The 22539-nt window shown below is 35.8% G+C and overlaps 1 protein-coding gene across 6 annotated transcripts in view; it reads right to left on the bottom strand.

Moving 5' to 3' along the window:
- Window positions 1-22539, bottom strand: part of CHN1 (chimerin 1) — a 175118-nt gene that overhangs the window by 84396 nt on the left and 68183 nt on the right. For 4 of the 6 annotated variants that reach the window (XM_079923662.1, XM_079923661.1, XM_079923664.1 and 1 more), the window contains exons 6-7: window positions 21903-22016; window positions 1375-1663 (exon numbers count right to left, since the gene is read on the bottom strand). In XM_079923662.1, coding sequence (XP_079779788.1) covers window positions 1375-1663; window positions 21903-22016 — 403 coding nt within the window. Of the gene's footprint in view, window positions 1-1374; window positions 1664-21902; window positions 22017-22539 lie in introns of those variants that run through there. The other 2 variants (XM_079923666.1, XM_079923665.1) reach the window with 2 other exon arrangements.

The following is a 22539-nucleotide window of genomic DNA, read 5'->3' on the forward strand; positions in this document are numbered from 1 at the left end:
GAGTGAAAAGAACAATATTAAATACAGCATGCATTTAGGACTCTAAATTCTGGTTACTTCCAAAAAAGATGTGTAGTTCCTAACAACTTTAAGTGGATGAAAAACTATTTGCTACAGACTATAGTTTAAAATGTTGGTTTCTCTGCAGCCACAAAATGCCACTCTAAGTAAGATCTGCCAGAAACTAAAATTTGAAATGGACAATGAACATCTGAAATTTCCATTCTGTACCTAAATACTCCAAGATAATGGGAAGTATTTTAGGATGCTACCATGAGGTAATATGACTGTCACAGTAACATTACCACCAAACTCATATTGAGTGCTTACTTTGTGCCAAGCCCTCTTTGATTATTTTATACATACTATCTCATTCAGTCAATCCTCAGAAGTTGATTGTTATTACAATTTTACAAATAAGAACATTAAAGCACAGAGCCTCTGTAACTTGATGAAGTCGCTCAGCTGGTAAAATGATAGAATTTGAGCACAAATCTATTTGGTGACAGAATCAAGCTCCAATGACTATATAATACTACATTTCTTTAATATGGCAACTTAAGATACTCAAGAATATAAGAATTAGCTAACACAATTACAATTAAAATACATAAAATTATCCCAACTAAATCCCACACGATATAAAACATGAGAAAATTCTCACTTTTTCTTGGGGGATGAAAGGGAGGCTCGGGACAATTTTCAAAGTAAAATTATCTTAATGCCAAGGAATTAAAACTTCTGATGTTAACCTTAAACACATTACAATTAAAATATGACAAATGAAAAACTTAAATTGTCTTTCATAATGAAAGAAAAGTATATCTTCCGGATTCAGTTACTTCATAAGTCCATAAAGAGATAAATTCTCCTGTTACTCAAGACTGACTGATTCTCAAAACAGTATAACAGTTATTGATAGACTGAATTCAATCATGTGTATTTGAGAATACATATTATCTATCAATTTGCTAAAGAACAGAACTTTCATAAAGTAAATTATCTTTAAGGGAAACAAAGTAAGTTTGATAGATAATGTGACCCCCTTAATTCTTTATGTAATATAGCTAGTGTAAGTTATGCTTCTGACCAAAACCCCTGAACTTCTTTACTAGGAGTCATTTTTCCAACAAATTTTTAAAACTGTGAAACTGATAAAATAGGAAATAATCAGGAGTACAAAGATATACCTGACATATTTTAACTTAACAAGAATTAGATATATCAAAGCTCAGCATCACAGAAACTAGACATTAAGGAAAATGCATATCCTTTCCAAAGCACTGTGGAGAAGTCAATTTCTTCTGGCAATAATGGTTTTCTTATAAGAACCCCAAACAGAAGAAGACAAAGTGTGGTTTCATGGTAGCTTACCCTTTTCTCTGATACCCCATCCTGGCCTGTAGAATCTTTCTCATCAAGTGTCTCTTTCGGGACTGGCATATGTTTTTGGTATGCTGGCTCTCTGTTTAAGGTTGTGTATCCTATGTGCTCATAAATTGGGTTTATCGTCATCTTGGCAATGTATTCTGCTGCCTTGGTTTCAATATAGAGAGTAATCAATCCATCAGTCACCAGATCGTGGATGGACTCAAAGCGCTTCTCCCCAACAAAGTGCTTTCCATCGTAGTAGAGCCTGAAGTTTCTGGTTTGACTTCCAAATCTGCCTCAATGAAATGGGAAAGATGTTTTTAAGAAAAGTAAGCAAGTGAATTCTTTCTGAAAAAATATTTAAAACTATTGCTTTGTGTGTGTCTTCTTTGTTTAAACAAACTGTGGCTAATCTCTATGAGTCGTCTGGAATATGGAAAATTACACTTTTGAACACAAAGAATGAATCTGCAACAACTAGGGATAACTAGCCAAAAGCATGCCTACCCTAGAAGGAAAACCTTGCTCTTATTCATCTTTTTTAAGCCACTTCATTACGCCTGTAGGAAAAACATGGGAAAATAAACCTCATATACTATTAGAACACATTCAATAATCAACTGGTCAACTACATAATGTATGAAATTTCTATATTAGCATGTTCTCTCCAAGTTGATCAACAAAAGTATTCAATGTACTTCAGACCCCAACATTCATGTCTTTCAATGGGAAAGCTCCCTTTAGGGCTCACCTGAGTGTGATGCCAGCAATCATTTAAAGCAGAGCTGATTCCAGAACCTGAGTCATACAGTAGAGCAGGATGGCACACAAACACACTTTTGCTATTTCTAGCCATGGGTCAAGGACTTGCTCTTCCCTCTTACATAGTCATTCTTCTGTCTGCTTGTTGAGTTTGGGCAAGATATGCTTGCAATATATATAGGGCATATAAGTTATCAACTATTAAACTATAGAAATTCTGTTCTCACTTTCGAGTCATCTTTCAGTGACATTTTTAAAAACCTGAAGAATGATTTACTTTTATGATAATTTCAGTATTTTGCTTCCTGTGGCAAACCTTGGAAATGGATCCAAGTTGGCATGACTAGCATCAGCGTCCTTCCAAGATGACAAAGACAAGAACATGCACTGACTTTAATAAAAGCTGATGCCAAAAGGCACCAAGGGCCAAGTCACAGTCTCTGGAAGCTAGCTCCGAGTGAGCTTAATTTAAAACTAAACAAATCAGACAGGATATATTTAATTTCACTGTTAAAAATACACAGAACAGAGATGAACTAAAATACTAAATTAATAGCTGTTTAAGTAAAGTGTTTAAATAGAACTGCAAACTTATGCAACAATACTATTCTGGTATAGGTTACATTTCAGGAGGACAGGAGTTAGAACCTTCTTAAGATTTCACTTTAAATGTGCCCTAAAAAAGGGAAACAAAAAAAATTTTTAATAGTGGCCTGAGGTATCTCTGTTTCTGTCGTTCAAATTAGACTTTAATAGTTATTTAATCTAGAACCCAATATTCTATCCATGCTGGTCCTTCTTCTAAAATAAAATTGATCTACCTTTTGGTTCTTTAAAAGCAATTAAATTTTGATTTATACTCAAGTGAATGATCCATATAATTCCACTTTCCCATTCTCATTTTCCTCTAATGTTAAAGACACATTTCTCCTAAGTAAATTTTCATTATAATGCAGGTCTAAAAAGTTGGAAGGTAAAATTTCTACACCAAAGTTAAACATAAACTTTTTGTCAGTTTAATATACTGCTATTTCCTTTTCACTAATTTTCATCATTTGTTATTGAGAAATAAACATAGCCACTTCATACATTTTATAAGGTTCATATAGCAATAAACACAACATTGTTTAACATTAAGTTCCTTTATATTTCAGTTGTATTCAGAGGCATTTCAGCAAGGGATTTAGACCATTTTACTCCTGCAGGGGCTTAAGATTTTACAATAAGCAGTTTCACAATGGGTATGGCACTTAAAATAAAGACTATCTAAGTAATGGTGGCAGGCATTTGTCACTCAACTGTCTTCTGAAATCTGAGAATTATGGGAGCAGAGGGTGGAAGGGAAGATGGCTGAACTGGCCTACATGGGTTGGGATGGTTAATCAAAAGAGTGGAAATCTAAGGTTAGATTTCTTGGCACTTGACAATGGAGCTGTTTCTAAGCCATCCAAGAAGAGAGTTTCCTGGCTACCTCTAGGTTACTGGGCAAAAAAGTCTAAATAAGTTTGTCCGTTTCTCTTTCTCAACTCAGTGACTTTAAGAGACCATATGCACAATTCCCAGTTCCTCTTCAGCCTGTACTTGAGCTCTAGACTTCCAGTCCAATCAAGCTTCCAGCCTTAAGGAAGCTGATCAGATAACTAAAATAACTCATAATATGGGTTGATTAAAACAATGTCAAAGGACAAGAAAATGAATTTCCATTTTGGAACTATGACAATTATGATTGAACTTTTAAGAAAAATTGCATTATTTTTACTAAAGGAACTGTAAGCTTTGTAAGCCTACTCTGAACATCCCTCTCTTTTATTTTGGAAGCTACATAAAAAACAGCATCGCCCTACAGACTGACAGAGAGATTTCTCCCCTTCCTTGATCTGAAAAGGCATGACAGAGAATCTTTGAGCAAGGTGGGGAATGAGTGTGTCTATTCTACAAAAAGGAGCCATAAAAAGGAGATGCCAAATCTAAGGGCAAATAAAGAATCCTTCCTTATAAAACTTATCACTCACAGACTGTCATTTATACAACATTTAACAAGACACCCAGGAACTCTTAAATGTTAGGTAGTTCATAATAAAGTTCCTGTTTCCTCGATAACCTCAATGGGAAATAAACAAACATAAAAACAAGTCAATACAAAGACAAGATGAAATTGCTGAATTTTAAAAAGTTCATCTTTAGATTGATTTCTAAAAAATGATTATAATAATGTGTATAGCCTTGTTCATATACAGAAAAGTTACATTTCTCTACAGTGATACATGAAACCAAGTAAATCCAGTATCTCCCTCACATTAAGAAAACCAGGAAACTCACTGTTTAACTAGATCTGACATATTACACTTAAGCCTACATAAGATCTCAGAGCTACTGTTTATGTCCCAGTACAAAAGACCTTTGCAGTCTTGAAATACGGTTTGGACAGGGACAGGCAAGTCCCGGGTCCTATGTGTTTAACAGAAAACCTCAGGCTTCAGCATCAGACAAATTAAGTTTAAATCCTGGATCTGCCACTTAGCTGCGTGATTTTGGGAATATTATTCTTCAGATTCTGCATCTAGAAAAGAGGAATAACATTACCCTATACAATAATAACATTACACGGCTGTGAAGATTACATAAGAATATTTAAGTTAAAGCTAAGTACAGTTGACCCTTGAACAACACAGGTTTGAACTGCACTGGTCCACTTAGAGACACGGGTTTTTTCAACAGTAAATCCTACAGCACTACACTATCTGTGGCTGGTTGAATCCACAGATCTGGAACCATGGATACAGAGGGCCAACTATAAGTGATATGCGGATTTTCCAGTGTGCAGAGGGTAGGTGCCCCTAACCACCATACTGTTCAAGGGTCAACTGTATATAGTACGTTCAACAGTAGTCCCCTTTCTCCTCTGTTAGCTTAGACCTCTGCAGAGAATTACAGAATGATTACCAAACAATAAAGTAAAACAAAAGATGTTCGATAAATATGCACTGAAGACAGCTGAATAAATAATTGGTAATGCTGGTTGTATAGGAACATCTCTGCGCGGGCTGACTTTACAGTCAGTGAAAGACAAGGAGTTCTTTGTGACTTTTTTTTACTCAGGATACCCCTGAGTATGTTTATACCATGTGGTTAACTGAGTGGAAATACAACAGAGTGCAAAGAGAGGAGGAGAGAAGCTGGGAGAGTCCTTCCACAGGAGCTTGAGAGTCAGGTTTCTGATTTCAAGGAAGAAAGGTCAGTAAATATACTTGTATTGAAAGCAGGACATATTAAATGGATCTAGTGACGACTACTGAACTCTTGAAGGCAGAGTACTGATTTGTAAAAACGGTTAATGCTAAACCATTTTCCCTGCATTTTTATAGGAAAATATTCTTTTCACTTTTTCTTATATTTATTTCCTGCTTCTGCCCTTTCTTTTACATATCTGTTCATTCTTTTGATGAATATGTTTGAAGCTGTATAGGTATAGGTCCAACCCTCACCTAGATAGAGTTCAACAAGATGAAAATTCATTTTCTCCAAAGTGGTACTGTAGCTAACAAATAGAAAGACTGGGATAATCTGCTCTGAACTGCTACTGTTGTATATAATTACCACTTTCTACAAAGAATGTCTTTTTCTCCAGTGATTCCAGGTTTTGGTTTTCATGTTTTAAAAAACTGTTTAATGCTGTGCCCAGCTGCATTCAAATGAATTTCAAAATACATAATTCTAACAGCTAGCTTTAAAAAGTGAACAAAACTCTTAATACCATCCTTTCTATTTTTTAGCAAGTAAATCGCACTCACAAATACTCAATCCAGAGGTACAAAGTGATGAAAATATATACAGAGAATAACCTTTGGGATCCTCCTTTCTTTTTCTAAAACCAAGAATTAGTTCTGATTTGAGGCCAAAGTATTTGGAAGTATCTCCAAAGGAAAGCTCCAAGCTAACAGAGGTTTTCTGTTAACAAACTGAAAACAAAACATATACAACACACTTGTCTAAGTTAACAATAAAATGTTAGAACTATTTCCAGAAACCAACACAGGAAAACAATTTTATTTATCACAAATATGTATTTGTGTATTGTTTAGCAGAGTCAAAGAACCTAACCTAGTGGTGAAATAAAAATGTTTCATAAATTCTTCTAATCATAAACAAACTCTCGGAACAAGGGTTAAAACAGAGACAAGAATATGATGAGGCATTCACTTAAATACTAAAAAATGAATCTAGATTGACTAAGAAAGGCTAAGGGAGACAGAACTTAGCTATATACAATTTCACAATATTTTCTCCATCTAAAATTTTGTTAGGATACTACTTTTTTCTATCTTGCTGTATAATTTTGGATGGCAAAATGGGGCAAAATATTAAAATATGTGAACTCATGATGATATTCCCTTGGCAAAATAAATCATCTTCAGGAAAGAAGCAAACCAATGTACCTAATTAAACTTTCAAAGGTGGCACCAGGCAGCTCTGCAAGGTGGAACTGATACGGAAGAAGAGTTGAAGAAAGTCTGTTTAAGAAACAGTTAGACATCCCCCCACACTCCCTAATCCTGTCCCCAGTGCAACCCCTTCCCCACTCTGGTGGAAGACTTGAGCTCTATTCTCTGGATAGTAAATCAAGGAGATTTTGAACTGAGGAATGCCAGACAGAGTTGAAGGCAGAGATACCATCCTGAAAACTAAGAGAAAGTTTTAAATACTGAAGATTGAGACTTCATCTCTCTACACCACCAGGTTAGAAGGCTTGTAGTACCTTTCCTTATAAGAGTGGAAGATTCTTCTCTGGGAAATCCTATCAGCTCAACTGAAAAGACAAGAATAGAGACATCGCCCTATAATTGGGAGGCTTCTCTCAAGCTCCCAGAACTACCAGTCAACTTTTTAGTTTTTATTTGCCTCAAGAAATTTTCTAATTTCCCTTGTGATTTCTTCTTTGAGCCATTGGTTATTCAAGAGTGTATTGTTTAATTTCTATATATCTGTGAATTCTCCAGTTTTCCTACTGCTCTTGACTTCTAATTTTATTTTATTGTGATTGGTAAAGATATTTGATATGATTCAATCTTCTTAAATATATTAAGACTTGTTTTGTGACCAATGTGAATGCTCCCCTCTTCTCAATGCACACACACCATATGTGTGCTTGAGAAGAATGTGTATTCTGGGGCTGTTGGGTGAGTGTTCTGTATATGTTTGTTAGGTCCAACTGACGTATGACATTGTTCAAGTCCTTCTTTTTCTTATTGATCTGTCTAGTTCTATCCATTTAGTGCCAAATAAACTTAAATATGAGCAAGCAGCTAAGGACCACCTGACATCTGAGGAAAATCTCTCTCATGAAGGACAAAGATAGATAAACAAACAGAATTAAACCAAGCTGAAGGAAACAAACCATGCAAAGACATGACAATATTTTTTTAAATTATCAATGTTTAAAGAAACAAAAATGGGATGTTTCCTATTTCTATTCTTGAATAGGATTCAGCAAGAAATGTTAGGATGCTATAAGAAAAGGAGTAAATATAGAATACATAAAAAAATAAGTTAAAAAAAGGAAATATAACATAAGTGAAAATGTTAATGAAGAAACGAAAGATAAAGTTGAGAAAATATTTAAGAAGAGCAAAAAGACGAAAAATAGAGGAAAAAAAAAAAGATAGAGAATCGATCCAGGAAGTCCAACATCTAGATAATAGGAGGTCTGGAAAGAGAAAACAGAAGGGGAAGAAATCTAAAAGGTAATTCAAGAAAATTTATCACAATTGAAGACTATAAGTTTATACAATAGACAAAAATAGGCCCACACCAAGAGGGTAAACATGAAAAGATGCTCAAAGAGTAGTCCAGTAAATAGAAATTATATCTTTAGAATGATGAAATTTTACAAGTCTGACAATACCAAGAACTGGCAAGGATACAGAGCCACTAATATAACCAACACCAGGCATACTGTTTAACAAAATAGTTTTAAAATATCTAGTAAAATTTAATACATGCATACCTATGACATAGCAATCCTATTCCTAGATAATATTCCAGACAATATGAGTGATTATGTGGATAGATCACATCTTGGGTCACAAATCAAGCCTTGGTAAATTTAAGAAAACTGAAATCATATCAAGCACCTTTTCGGACCACAACGCTATGAAATTAGAGATCAATTACAGGAAAAAAACTGTAAAAAACACAAACACATGGAGGCTAAACAATATGTTACTGAACAATCAATGGATCACTGAAGAACTCAAAGAGGAAATCTAAACATATCTAAAGATAAATGACAATGAAAACACAACAATCCAAAACCTACAGGACGCAGCAAAAGCAGTTCTAAGAGGTAAGTTTATAGCAATACAATCCTACCTCAAGAAACAAGAAAAAACCTCAAACAACCTATCCTTACACCTAAAGCAACTAGAGAAAAAAGAACAAACAAAAACCCTGTTTCACTCTCAGACATCCTTCAGTTTCCAAATCAGACTCTATTTTTTCAGAATAGCCTTCCCTGACTGTGATTCCTTGGATTTAAATCAGATTCTCCTTTACACAGTGATAGCACCTGTGCTTTCCCTCCACAGTGCTCACCTCAGTTTTTAATTCTATATTTGTGGGACAATTTCGTTAAAGGCTAACCCTCTCACCATCTGACAGACTCTTTAAGCCAGGGATCTTGACTGTCCTGTTCATCCTTGTATCTCCAGCACCCAGAAGAGTAACATTACAATTTTTTTTAGAAACAAAACAATAACAAAATACATTTTTTTAAATGCCAAAAATGTTATTTATTTTGGGGGCAGTAAGACTATAGGTAATATTTTTCTTTTCTTACTTTTCTGCATTTTACATATTTTCTGTAGCGTACATGTTAATAAAAAACAAAAGTTTATGATGGACCTAAATTTAAATAAACAAATATAACTAGTGAAAACCAGAGTTTTAAAAAATCAGGAGGTGAAACCAGACCTTATGAAGAATTAATTCAAATAACAAACTTCTGACATATTTATTGACATGGAAAATGTTCATGATATACAGCTAATTGAAAACATATGCCATAAAATAGTGTACTTGGTATGAAACCATTTCTATTCAACCCAGAAAAGTACTAGAATTTCATACACTTCAATTTTAACAGTGATTATCTCTGACTAGTGGGATTAGAGGTGATTTTTTGCTTTTCTTTCTGCTTTTCTGTTTTTTCCCAAATATCGTTTTCTGTATTATATATATATGTTAGGGAAAACTAATCTCTTTAAACAGCTATGCACTCTTGTGGATTTACAATACGGTTCAATTTGCAACCCATTTTTAGGAATACACCTATTTTCTTCAAGTAAGGGATGCTTTATATTAAACTACCCATTCCCTACTGTGCCATATCAATTACTTTCTATAATTTGTTTTATTAAAGCCTACTTGACCAGAGGGTCCTTGATAAGAATTACTACACCAATATTTTTTTAAAGCTTATGGCACTGACAACATGGTATTGCATTTTAAAGTAAATCATGCTATTGTTTTTATCAATTTTAATTTTCTGACATTGCAGGACTACTAAATTCTATGGTTGTTATGTGTTTTGTCACCTACTCTTATATTCAGAAAATGTCCCCAAAGTGATTCACAAGCTTAACTAAGAGAAGCAGAAAAGCATTTTCGAAAAATTATTCTGCGGAACACTATTTTCCACTTATTCCAAATAGCACAACAAAGAGGCTTGCAGGAAATGAAATGAAACCATGGTAACCAACTAAACCTATCATGAGCTACCAGATCAAGAGAACACATAGTACATTACACGTCAACGCCTACCAGAAGCATAATCTTTCCCCAGTTCCTTTTGATCCTTCTTCCTAAACATGAAAAAAGCTTTCAACTAATTTTCATATTTTAAAAATGTGAAAGCCCCTGTACCATGACTTTACCCAGGAATTCTTTGGCTGGGTTCACTTTAAAAGTCAACCTAATGATCTGAGATTCAATTAGAAATTGTTTTTTTCAATCATTAGCAAATTACATTTCCTACTTCATGGCATCTTATCATTTTCTAATACAGTAGCAATAGTTTCTTCATACTAAATCTCAGAGTTGTAAAGATTAAGTAACATTCTCTCAGGAATTCCTTAATAGAATCTTACCAGCATTCTAAACTCAAAGCCATAATAAATTAAATCACAAATGCATTTACATAATAGGAAGGAGCCCATTTTATCATCTTGTTGCCCATTCTACTACCAATCATCAACCCCTATCATAGAAACTGAAGCTAAACTCACAGAATATAGCTCAATGTGTTCTTAAACTACCAACCATCAGCTAAGACTAAATAAACAAGGTATTGATGGCTTTTATTACATAACTATACAGCCAGGCAGACAACAGGGCAAAACTTCTGGAAAGACTAGAGATGATCTTTGCTGCTATGGTTAGCCACTACCAAATAACTGTCACATGTAATAAAATACAATGTACATACATGCCATAAAAATATATGTATATTTTATGCACAACCAATTTCTGGAAGGATAGACAAATAACTGTGAATGGCATTATCTCTATGGAGTGGAACTAGAAGTATGTGGAGGGAAAGTAATGTAATTTATCATTATATACAATTCTCTTATTTGAAAAAAATATTTTTTTACAACAGCCATGCATTGTTTTCATAGTCATAATAGAGATGTGGTAAATGACATGGATGCAAGTATACTATTATTTTTACAGATTATTATTGCTGTTTTTCTCTGAAAAGTTGTCCAAACTCACTACAAAATTATTTTTATAAGCACATATGATCACCAAATGATTTTATAATGTAATTTTAGCTTAAATAATTAAACTTTACATATACTTAATTTGGCTTTTCTCTTTTTGGAGAGAGAGGGGTAGAAAGTTAACCCTTGAGAATTAGTTGGAGGAAATTTCATCCTTAAAGGCTTTAAACAAAGGTTTATCTGCTTAAAAATGGTACTGTATTGATAACTTAAAAATCTTTATTAAAAACTTACTGACTTAAAAGCTACGGGTTTACTCTTGTGCCACACCCCTTTTCAACTTACATAGTGCTACATGTTTTATTATTATTTTGGATGTTGTTTTTAACAGGTTATATTTTCTGTTTCTTAGCTTTTTCTTCTTGAGCAAGTTAAGCCTCAGTTTTCTTGTAAAATGCAGAAAATATAGTATCTACTCCATGGGCTTATTTTGTAGATAAAACTGAGTTTTCCAACCTGTTTGTCAGGAACAGAGGTTAGAGGCTACACGATATCAAATCTGTCAGCCCTTTCAGAGGCTGGGACGGTCTAATGCAGCTCAAGTCCTGGCACTGGCCACATTTGGCCACAGTCAGCCCCCTGCATTTACTCTCAGTGTGCCACGTAACAGCATAATTTTCAATGGGTGCCACACAGGAAAAAGCATTAGAAAATACTGAAAGATAATCCACATAGGTATTTACCACAGTGCATGACACAGTAAATATTCAGTAAACATTAACTATTATCATATGTATAAAACCAGTAGGCCCGGGCTTCCCTGGTGGCACAGTGGTTGGGAGTCTGCCTGCCGATGCAGGGGATGCGGGTTCGTGCCCCGGTCCGGGGGGATCCCACATGCCACGGAGCGGCTGGGCCCATGGGCCATGGCCGCTGGGCCTGCGCGTCCAGAGCCTGTGCTCCGCGGCGGGAGAGGCCACAGCGGTGAGAGGTCTGCGTACCGCAAAAAAAAAAACAAACAAAAAAAACCCAGTAGGCCCATTAATAAAATACGTGGGTATGCAACTCGTTCATAGGAAAGGAGGCACGTTATCAACACATTCTGGAGCTGTCTCCGGTTACCAAGAAACAGACCTTACATTAAAAGAACCTGGTATGTCTCCTACTGCACCTTAAAGTAGATAGATATACAAGTCAGATTCCAGTTTCTCTTTCAGAGTAGACAGCCAGAGTTGGAATTTTATCTCCTATATCAAAGTTCCTGTTGATTAGCCAGAAAATGTACTTGAAACTCAATTCCACCCTAAAAGAACTGCTTGGTGGAATCTGCCTTATGCTGTGCCTTAAAAATGCAAAACCCAAAAATATCTTGAAATCCGCTTTTTTGATTTCTCTACCTTCTGCTTTAAACCCATTGCTATAGATGCATACTTTTTGAGAGGGAACTGAAGTTTGAATAGAAAGAACATCAGTTAATAAAAACCATGCTGTGCATAAAATCTGAAAAATGAAATACCATTTGAGAGTAAAGTGCAAATCAAAACCACAATGAGATACCACTTCACACCCACTAGGATGTCACACCCACTGTTTAAATCAAAGACATGATAACAGGTATTGGCGAGGAGTGGAGAAATTAGAACCCTCACACATTGCTGGTGGGATTATAAAATGGTAAAACCACTTTGGAAAAAAATTTGGCAGTTCCTCAAAATGTTAAACACAGAGTTACAATATGATCCGGCAATTTCACTCCTAGGTATATACCCATGAGAAATAAAAACATATGTACACACAAAGCCTTGTACACAGCATTATTCATAGTAGCATTATTCGTAATAGCCAAAAAGTGGAAACAACTCAAATGTCCATCAACTGATGAATGGATAAGCAAAACATGATATATATCCAAATACTGGAACAGTATTCAAATATTTATTAATAAAAAGAAATAAAGTACTGATATGTGCAACAACATGGATGAACCTTGGAAATATGCTAAGGGAAAGAAGCCACTCACAAAAGAACACATATTATACACAATTCCACAGTTATGAAACATCCAGGATGTATAAATCTACAGAGATAAAAAAGTAGGTTAATGGTTATCTGAGGCTGGGAGGGTTGGGAGAAATGGGAAATGACTGTAAATGGGTATGCAGTTTCTTTTTAGGGTGATTAAATGTCCTAAGATTGATTATGTTGCATAACTTTGTGAATGCACTGAAAACCACTGATTTGTACACTTTAAATGGGTGAATTGGTATGTTAGTTATAACTAAAAGAAGGGAAAAGTTAAAAAAAAAAGACTAAGATACAACACATGCAAAAGCCAAGCTTGGGAATAAAGTTAGAAAAAAAGAAAAAGGCTGAATTTTTGTTAATACAGAGAAACAGTGCTTGGTTGCCATAAGTACATGTTTCAGAACACTCTTAGGATAGGAGGTAAACCTTTTTTGGTACAGGGGAAAGAATCAGAAAACAGGAAGAAAAAGAACTGGTGAGGTAACTACGTCTTAAAATTTTTTTCCTCTATCAATTGAACACTTTAACAAGAAGTCTTTTAGGTTCATTTATCCAAAAGGGGTCTGAAAAAAATATTTAAAAAAATGGGGAGGGTGTCTATCTGACTTACCAAACAGAAGAAACCTGGTAAATTTTTATCCTTCTTTTCTCCCCTTTAATCCCAACATTTAGTTCTAATTTATTAACTGAAAGTGAGAAATAACTCAAAGGCTCTTAAGAGTCAGCCTATACATTTTAAGTTTTTTCTCCCTGTAGATGAACCACATCAGAAGCCATTAATCAGAAAGTTACATTCTATGAGGCCACCATCACCGATACCAAAACCAGGCAAGGATACCACAAAAAGAGAAAATTACAGGCTAACATCACTGATGACTACAGACGTAAAAATCCTCAACAAAATACTAGCAAACCAACTCCAACAGTACATTAAAAGGATCATACATCATGATCAAGTGGGATTTATCCCAGGGATGCAAAGATTCTTCAATATCCACAAATCAATCAATGTGATACACCACATTAACAAATTGAAGAATAAAAACCATATGATCATCTCAAAAGATTATAAAAAGCTTTTGATAAAATTCAACATCCATTTATGATTAAAGAAAAACAAAACTCTTCAGAAAGTGGGCACACAGGAAACATACCTCAACATAATAAAGGCCATATATGACAAACCCACAGCTAACATCATAGTCAATTGTGAAAAGCTGAAAGCATTTCCTCTAAGATTAGAAACAAGATAAGGAGGCCCACTCTGGTCATTTATATTCAACATAGTTTTGGAGGTCCTAGCCACAGTGATCAGAGAGGAAAATGATATAAAAGGAATCCAAATTGGAAAAGAAGAAGTAAAAACTGTCACTGTTCACAGATGACATGATGCTATACACAGAAAATCCTAAAGATGCTACCAGAAAACTACTAGAGCTCATCAATCAATTCAGTAAAGTTGCTGGACACAAAATTAATATACAGAAATCCTGCACCTATACACTAATGACAAAATATAAGGAAGAGAAATTAAGGAAACAATCCCATTTACCACTGTATCAAAAAGAATAAAATACCTAGGAATAAACCTAGCTAAGGAAGCAAAAGACCTGTACTCTGAAAATTGTAAGATACAATGAAAGAAATTAAAAATGACACAAACAGGGCTTCCCTGGTGGCACAGTGGTTGAGAGTCCACCTGCCAATGCAGGGGACACGGGTTCGTGCCCTGGTCCAAGAAAATCCCACATGCCGCAGAGAGGCTAGGCCCGTGAGCCATAGCCACTGAGCCTGCGCGTCTGGAGCCTGTGCTCCGCAACAGGAGAGGCCAAAACAGTGAGAGGCCTGCGTACCGCAAAAAAAAAAAAAAAAATGGCATAACAGATGGAAAGGTATACCATGTTTTTGGATTAGAAGAATCAGCATTATTAAAATGACCATACTACCCAAGGCAATCTACAGATTCAATACAATCCCTATCAAATTACCGATGGCATTTTTCACAGAACTAGAACAAAATATTTTAAAATTTGTACAGAAATACAAAAGACCCCATATAGTCAAAGCAATCTTGAGAAAGAAGAATGGAGCTGTAGGAATCATGCTCCCTGGCTTCAGACTATATTACAAAGCTACAGTAATTGAAACAGTATGGTACTGGCACAAAAACAGACATACAGATAATGGAACAGGATAGATTTGAAGTAAGTCAGATAGAGAAAGACTAATATCATATGATATCACTTATATGTGGAATCTAAAAAAATGATACAAATGAAATTATTTACAAAACAAAAATAGACTCACAGACAGAAACAAACTTATGGTCACCAAAGGGGATAGTGGGGGCTATGGGGGGAGATAAATTAGGAGTTTGGGATTAACATATACACACTACTATATATAAAACAGATAAACAACATGGACCTACTGTATTGCAAAGGGAACTCTATTCAATATCATGTAATAATTTATAATGGAAAAGAATCTGAAAAGGAATATATATATATGTATATATATAAAACTGACTCACTTTGCTGTCCACCTGAAACTAACACAACACTATAAATTAACTATACTTCAATTTTTAAAATAGTTTAAAAAGACCCTCAAAAAAAAAGAAAAGAAGAGAAAAGAAAGTTACTTGGTGAACATGGAGTCCAGAGCAAGAGGAACTGAGTGAATCGAACGTTTAATAGACTATTTCTCAAAGAGTGTTTCACAGAGAGATTCCACAAAAAGAGGGTCTCATAATCAAATGAGTTTGGGAAATGCAGCATAGTTCTATTAAAAATGCTCACAGGCTCTGAGAAATACTGCATCAAAGAAACCCAACTGATTATGGTTAGTGGCAGGGAGACTCACACAGCTCCTTTATGAGCATCTCCATACTAGAGATAGCACTGCCAATGTTGGTCAAGACTCCCCTCTCCCACAGTCCCTGGACTCTAGAACACACCTCTGTGACTTCCCTTTCTATTGCCCCCAAGGCTGTCCCTCTCCTTCTGATCAATGATTTAAATAAGGTGACACATTTCACTTGGAGTCATATCTTCAAAGACTTAGGAGGTACTGTCTTTCACTTTGACCCAAGGTTGCAGCTAGTGTCTTCAATTTTTCCCAAAATGAAAATAACCCTATTGATTTTTTTTGTCTGATTGTAAAAATGATACACATGGCATTGTGAAAAAAAAATCAGGCAACTCAGAAAGGTACAGAGAAGCAAAAATCACCTTTAAGTTAAAACTCAGAGACAACACTATGAACACTGGCAATCATTCTTTTAGACAGCTGTCTACTTACATATATACCCTATACATACAGACAGACACACACACACACACGTATATTAAATAGTATGATACTCTACATACTGTCCTGTATAATGAATTTTATTTTGTAGATTAACATAGGGTATACTTCAGAACTTATCAAATAAGAAATATTGTTTAAAGAAAATATATGTCCAAACATCATGCTTTCTCAGTTTTTTAGTTCTCATTTGTTTTCCAGTACCTAAAATTTTTCAAAATAATTCTTATCATTATGGTCAGCATAAAATCAACAGGAAGTGCCAAGCACTGTGGGTATGAAACATTCTCTGGAATATTTCCAAAATCTGTTCTGGAATATCTAGACACAGGACTTGGAGATTATCAAGACTCTTTTACACGTGTGTCATCTTGCTCTTCTCCAAGTTTAGAGAAGCTAAAATGAGTCAGACTCAACAGAAATGTCCCTAGGGTTGCCAAATTTGGAGTTAACATTTCTCCTCAAAGGGAACCCTTTAAAATCTATAAGGTATCTAGAATCTCTTTTGAAGATCACTTTTCCATTGCCCAAGGAAAACTACTTACTAAATTAATTATCAAATAATTCTGGTAAAACTTAATTCCCACCACCCTATCCACTTATTTATTCTTATTGCTCCCACAATGATCTTTTAAAATTACAAATGTTCAACCATTACTCTCTTCTATTAAAAGTCTTCAGTGACTCCCATTTCCTACAGATAAAGTCCAAGTTCTTAAGCATGAAATACCAGCCTTTCCTGGCATACTTACTGCTAAAACTTCCTGCACCCCCGAGTCCTAGCAGCCTGCCATACACCAAATGTTCCATGCTGTTCTATATATTCCTTCCTTGGCTTTTTCTTCTTCCCCAAATGCTCGTTTTTTTATAATCACATCCTATCCTCTACCTGGCAAACCTATATTCTGCCTTTATGAGGCAGCTTAAACGTCTTCCTTTATTGACCCACTGGATAATATCTGGCAGAATTCAAAAGCTCAACAAAAGCTCCTAAATCATATGTAATATTATTTCTTATTGATGTTTTCAATCTGTATGGGTTCTCTTTTATAACAGGTTCTCTTTTATTTGATTTTGCTATAGTTTCTACCATGTGAAGAAAATTCCTATTTTCATAGTTACAAAGTAAATATTTTGGGATGATGTGCTGTTGTTTTTGATGATGCTATACTGTGTAACTGGTATCCATTTTCCCTCCTCACTCCAACCTTCTTCCTTCTTTTAAAACAGGAAAAGAAAACCAGATTTTTATCTGATAAGAACCAGATTCTTATCAGGTACAGTGGTGGCAATGAGAAAACAGATACCAAATATTTAAAAGGTCATTTCACATGACCACTTACACTAGCTCTCCACTAGTCTTTTTACCTTCTTATTTCACTATTTCCAAGAATTCATGGGGTGCTTATGTAATTCTAACAGTTACTTATAGTGAACAACTGTTTTGATAGGTTATAGTTCAAGAATATATAGGAAAAGATGGAGAAAATGCAGGAAATGATTTCATCAGAGGATTAGAATCTTAAAAAAAAAAAAGTAAATGGAAATTCTGGAACTAAATAACACAGTATATGAAATTAGGAACTCAATGAATGGATTTACAGCCGATCAAAAAGAGCAGAATAAAGGACTAGTGGACTGGAAGACAGGTCAATAGAAAATGTCCAAATTGAAGCTCAGAGAGATGAAAGTCAGGAAGTGAGAAGCTCAGAGGAAAAAAAATTTGGAAAATTCAGGAAATAATTTATGATGAATAAACCTACAGTTATAGTATCATGATATTTAATAATTTTATATTTCTTATAACTATTCTTTTGTATACACTTAACATTTAATAAAAAGGATAATACAAAACATGCACAGTCCTATCTTTTTCACTTGTCACTCCATATGTACAACACTGAACAATTTTTCCTTCTAGTGAGAAAAATTACAGAACGACATAAAATTTTTTTTAAAAAGAATTAGTTCTAAAACTATGAAAATCATACAAAGAAAAATGTTTTCTACAAAACTTCTTAAATTATTTTAGGTTACTTGCAGCTAAATTATTTTAGGTTACTTGCCATGATACCTCATTAAACTATAACTAATACAAATGTTGTCAAAATCAACATACAGAAAACCCCGAAGTCATAGGAAACATTTCATGCTTCATGAGGAATAATCTAGTGCCTGGGAGAGCATCTTATCTTCAACTGCACACTCCAACTATGTGGATGTCTGTCTAGTGTTTCATTGTATAAAAGACTTTGAGGAACAATCATTTGTTCTGAACCAAGGGGTCCATGTGGGCAAGGCAGAAAAGCAGGACAAGGCCTGGCCAGAAATTCAGGCTGAGATGGCGTGTAAGAGAAGATGGTGAAGAAGAAAGTGAGATGTCAACCACAGACGACCTTCCATGCCATGCAATGAAAATCTCCTTGCTGACTGCAAACAATTGATACTGTGACACCACATATACAATACATCCTTGCCAAACTGATACCTCACATTATACACAAAGATCAGCAGTAAAGGTTAGGCTTCCCCAGGTATGGGGGAGATGCCAGTGACAGAGGGAGGTGTGGCCTTTGAAACCTTGTGTCCTACTCAACATTACGACTTTGCTGATCACTGCATCAGATTTTAAGACTGATCACTCATGATACCATGGAAGATACATTAGAGGGGTAAGGCTGGATACAGGTAACTTCCTCATGAAACTAATCCAGGAGGTGGCTTGCTTGAAAAGAAGGGGAAATTTTTTTTTTTTTTTTTTTTGCGGTACGCAGGCCTCTCACTGTTGTGGCCTCTCCTGTTGTGGAACACAGGCTCCGGACGCGCAGGCTCAGCGGCCACGGCTCACAGGCACAGCCGCTCTGCGGCATGTGGGATCTTCCCAGACCGGGGCACGAACCTGTGTCCCCTGCATCGGCAGGCGGACTCTCAACCACTGCGCCACCAGGGAAGCCCCAAGAAGGGGAAATTTTGAAAATTACTTAAGAAATAAAAGATTGTTGGGCTTGGCTGTGTGAGATGAGCAAGAAGAAAAAGTTCTTTTAACCATTAGATAATATAGGTACAGTACCTTGGGCTTTCCAGAGTCTATGAAAAGGTATAAAATATGAATAAAAAGGTGTGGCTCCAAAACATAAAAGGAAATCTACAGTTAATTTCAAAAGCAATTTATATTTAAAAAAACGAAGTTAACAGCAAAATATATATATTTGATATGGGATATAGTGTTTGATATGGTGTAAGATGGAGGCCTCGAAATGAATAAGGCCAGGCCTACAAACATCTTAAAACAGAACTGAGATAAAAGAAAAATGATGTCTTGTTTTCGGTCTTGTGAATTGGCTAAATAACAGCGTCACCAGCTATTAAAGGGATACAGGTGTTTCAGCGTATCTGGGAGGAAAACTGATCGAGTTCGGTTTTGGACATATTGTGAGGTTGAGGTGACTATGGAACAACTTGAAATCAAGGACTTATTCCTAATTTTAGGGCCTTTGTTTAACACAGCAAATGCATAATAAACAATGATGGCTGTAAATTCAACTGCCTCCCTACCGCAGTGGATCATGAATTCTGTTAAAAACAGACTGATGTTAACTGGGAGAATCATTAGTTGAAATGGGGAATATCAGATAAGATTAAGAGATATATCAATACAACTTCTATCTCACATTCTGTTTAACACTTCCCTACCATACATCTAGTTCAAAACAAAGAAAATCATATTTCAGCATGTAAATTACTCACGCATACTCACAAATTCCCTACCTCCACTACAAGCCCTTTTACTATTTCTATTCCATGTAAAAACTTTATGATGATTTTCAAAAACAAAAGGAAAGCTGCATGTTACCCCAGACTTATACATTAAAAGCACTGTCATCAATCCCATGTTGCTCTATTCTTCAATCCAATTCTAGGATTTCCTGGGCCAAAGTGGACAGTGAGTGATTATAAAGTCATGAGTAGCATGAGAGAGGGTGAGAGGGTGGGAATGAGGAAGAATTTGGAAGATCTGGGTGCTACTTTTCTCCACATTGAATCCTTGGCCCTAGGGCGTTTGCTGGTGTTATTCAGTAAAAAACAGCGTGATGACCACATTATGAGGCGATGTAGTATAATAGAAAGTACCTGAACTTTGCAATGAGGCGAAATTGAGTTAAAATTCCAGTGATCTCAGAAGAAGGTGGGGAGACGGCAACAAAGGGAAAAGGAAGAGAGTATACAGATTGCTTTGTTTCCTTTCACCCCACCTCCTTCTTGCTTATCTTGGCCCACTAGCCTGTACATCAAGGCTTATCTACCCCAGACACTCAGATGACCATCTATTTGGATATGTGGAATTGTAGAATCCTAGAATTATAAAATGTTAGGAATAGAAAGATGAAGCAGCTGGCTTCAAGAATACCTGTGATTTGCTCCAAATTAGTCGTCTAGCTCATTTAGTGGCAAAATGAATAGGTATTTAAGTTCTCAGCCCAGATTTTTTCCCCTATATACCACAATTTAAACCTGAAAAAGCAACATAATTAAGTAACTGAAGGGGGATTTACGCTTTATAATTTTCCATAAAAGCAGATTTCCATGAACTGTTAACAAGCTCTATTGTCCAAGTATGCTATTGATTCAGAATTCAGCATGAAGAAATACTAAATTATACCATTCTTTTGCCAGAAAGATTAATAATAAATCTGGTGGATGGGAGTAAGAACAGTCCCTGCTCACTCACCCAGGCATAAGTGATTGGAGAAGGAGTTGGACGTGGTCATATCAGAGTCCTAAGCAATAATATTACCTTTCTCTTCTCTCTCTGTGGCTACCAAAAGAAATGTTATTTCTTTGACCTCTTTATTCAAAGTTTCTACTTTTAAATCTTTTCCAAACAATGCATAAATGAATGCATGAATTAACAAATGAAGGAATGAACAAAGACAATGGATAATTATTCCAAAACTAGAGAGGCAGCAATGTAGAGTGATTAAGAGCATAGACTCTGAAGCCAAATTGTCTGGGTTCAAATACCAGCTACACGAATTATTAAATGTATAACCTTGGCCAAGTTACTCAACCTCTAGGTCCTCTGTTTCCTTATCTGTAAAGTGGAGATAGAAATTGTACACACATCCTAGACCTGTTGTGAAGATTAAATGATGTTAGAGTCCTGGAAGGAGGTTAGCCCAATGGATAAGCGTGCTATTGTATTATTGCTCTGTTATTATTGCAGGGTTAATGGAAATACTTGTTTCTGGCCACTGTGTTGTAAGCTAAGAACAGCCAAAATGCTAGGCAAAGTTCAGTAGATAGGAAAGAGCCAGGAGTTCCCAAGGAAAGCTGCTTGAACCAAAAGCCAACCCAAGAGAAATGACATCGGCTTTAATTTTACGAGTTACAAAGGTCTTTTCTCTTCAGTTCCTTTCCTTATTCAAGAAATAGATGGGAGCTGATACAGCAGGACAGATGGGAGGGAATGGGTAAGATGACATAGAAGAAAGCAGCTACAATAAAAATGCCTTAGAAGTTTTTCAGTTCTTAATTACTGAGTCTACCATTCATGAGGAACTTTTTAAGAGTCTCAAAGCTATTAAAATGGTAATTAGGTCCCAAGAAAACAAGAACCAATTCAATTACATGCTGGATGCTTTTAAAATTGAAAGCCCTCTATTAAGAGGGTTTTAAATGAGGCACAGTTATAATTACAGGTCCATGACCAACCTTAAAGCCAAAGTGTAGGTTCCTGGCTGACGCTGGCTCTCCCGAATGAGGTAGCTCCCCTCAGCTACACTCAAGAGCTGGTCTGCTGCTTCTCGGGAGATCATGCCATGAAACCTAAGAAACAAAGTCAATTCAGAAACTGCATGCTTTCCACCTTTTTCAATAAAACAAGATAAAACAAAACCTCCCACCTTCTCTTGTTGATTTCTAGACAAAGTACTGCCATAAAATTGAAGGGGAGCAGTTGGGTTTAACTATGCTTGTGTTTCTCTGGGCCTGGCCCGGGGCCCGCTTCTCTGTGGTGACAAGAACAGCACCGAAGTAGCTCTCCAATCCATTTAACAATCACGGAATCAAAATTCACATCCATCTACCGAAGACCAACCACCTGTCTCAAGAGGACAATTCCCTTCTTATGTAGCTGCCTGACCATATGGACATGCTAAAAAACACTCAGCAATGTGTCCCACTTCCCTTCTTCACACCAGTGGCATTGCTCCAAAAATTCTGGCTCAGAGTCTAAGTTGGCAATTTTCCAGGTACCCTGGGTTGCCCTTAATTGGCATGATTGCTCAATAATGTGCATAATCTGCATCACTGCATACTCAAGCCAAAAGCAAACAACTGTAATACTTGC

The sequence above is a fragment of the Stenella coeruleoalba genome (genome assembly GCF_951394435.1).
Source record: "Stenella coeruleoalba genome assembly, chromosome: 6".
Lineage (NCBI taxonomy): Eukaryota > Metazoa > Chordata > Mammalia > Artiodactyla > Delphinidae > Stenella > Stenella coeruleoalba.